The 1,737-nt window shown below is 66.0% G+C and overlaps 1 protein-coding gene across 1 annotated transcript in view; it reads left to right on the forward strand.

The window, feature by feature from the left end:
- Positions 1-1,637: 1,637 nt before the first annotated feature.
- HCFC1 (host cell factor C1) overlaps positions 1,638-1,737 on the forward strand; it is a 22,706-nt gene continuing 22,606 nt past the window's right edge. The window contains exon 1 of the mRNA XM_007957194.1: positions 1,638-1,734. Within this exon, the coding sequence (XP_007955385.1) occupies positions 1,638-1,734 (97 nt within the window). The remainder of the gene's footprint in view (positions 1,735-1,737) is intronic.

A 1,737-nucleotide genomic window follows, 5' to 3' on the forward strand; every position in this document is an offset into this window, starting at 1 on the left:
CCCGCCGCCCCCGTCCTGGCCGGTGTGCACCAATCCCCCCCCCCCCCCCCGCCGCGGCGGCGGGGGGGGGGGCTCGTCCCCACGCCTTCACTCCCGCCGGCTCCTGCCCCCGCCGGCTGTGCGGAGCCGGGAAGCGCCTGCTCACCCAAATACTCTTCCCCTCCACCCTTTGCAAACCGTGCCCCTGTTGCCACTGCTAGTTAGTTGAAGGAAACTCCTTGAGGTTCTGCCCCTCCAACGACCCGGGGGACATTTCCCAAGGGAGGGGCGGGGCTGAGCCAATCTCAGGGTTTAGCATTTTCATCCGGGCATTCCCCAGATGCCGCGGCCGCCATCTTTGTTTTGTGCTGAAAGTAATGACGCTCACAGACGGCCGGGCGAAGGGAAGTGGCAAGATGGCGGCTCCCAGGGCGGAGGCGTGGAGCCGCGCTCGGGGGGGCCTTGGGGCGGGGCGCGGCTATGCCTGACCTAAGCTTGGCCCGAAAACCGCCGGACAAAGCCCGAGCGTGCCGGCGTTCACGGCCCCCTGCCGCGAGTCAGCCCAGGGGCTCCTTTAAGAGGCTTCGGCTGAGCGCCTTAGCGGTGCGAGGGCGGGGGATAGTGGCGTCACAGGCTCCACCCCCTCGCTCGACCGCCGCCGCCATGTTTAGTTGTTACTTCTTCACACAAGATGGCGGCTCCCAGGGAGGAGGCATGATCGCCCTGCCGTTACCGCTCCTCCTGCCGTACAGTTGCCACTTCGGGGCCTAACTCTGGCCTTTTCGAGCGGCCCCTGTGGGGAGGAATCAAAAGGAGGAAAGTGAGGATCGGACGCTGCCTTGCATTTGGTTTGCAGCGGAAGAACTGAGCCAGGAGGAAAAGAATAGGGGGGAAGGGAGAGCTAGTCTCAAGATGGCGGCTCCCAGAGCGGCAGGCGCAGCCTGAGGAGCAGAGCCGGACTCAGGGGAGAGGTGCGAGACCTCACGAGCCGTACAGCGAGAGCCCCCGAGCAGTCTCCGAGAGTTCGAGCTCGTTCCTCCGGCTTCTGGCGCGCCTCCATTCCTTAGGGGTGTTGAGGCTGCTAAGGGAGCGGCGGCTGCAATAAGCGCTGGGCGGGGAAGCAGCACGGTCTCAAGATGGCGGCTCCCACAATTGTGGTCTGAGCGCCGGCAGGGCTGGGACAACCGCGGCGCTTGTGGCTCCTTTCCACCCGCCCCGGAAGCCGGCCAGTGAAGAGGACTTGGGGGTGTGGGAACCGGGCCGGGGCTCCGCCATTTCCGGCGGGGGAGGGCTACGACTGAGGAAGGGAGGAGAGAGAGGCGGCTCAAGATGGCGGCTCCCAGGGCCTCCCGCCCGAGCCTGTGAGCGGGAGCGCCCGGGCAAATTGTCAGGGCGGCGGAACTCGGCGGCCTCCACCTTCTCAGGCTTAGACACGCGACAGTTCCAGGAGGCGTTGGAGGAGACGGGGTGAGCGAGAAGGACGGGAAGAACTGGAGGGACGGAGGGTAGTTAAGATGGCGGCCTCCATGGAGTCCGCCGCCGTGTGAGAAACCGCTTCTCCGTGAGAGCTGGCTTAAACGAAAAGGGGTGTGTGAGAGGAATCGGGGGGCCCTCTTCCCGCTCGGAGACTTTCTTCCTCTGCGCCTTTTGCCGGAACTATGGCTTCGGCCGTGTCGCCCGCCAACATGCCAGCGGTGCTCCTGCAGCCCCGCTGGAAGCGAGTAGTGGGCTGGTCGGGTCCAGTACCCCGGCCCCGCC

This window comes from Orycteropus afer, unplaced genomic scaffold (assembly GCF_000298275.1).
Source record: "Orycteropus afer afer isolate SDZICR_OR568_19922 unplaced genomic scaffold, OryAfe1.0 scaffold00713, whole genome shotgun sequence".
NCBI classification, from domain to species: Eukaryota; Metazoa; Chordata; class Mammalia; order Tubulidentata; family Orycteropodidae; genus Orycteropus; species Orycteropus afer.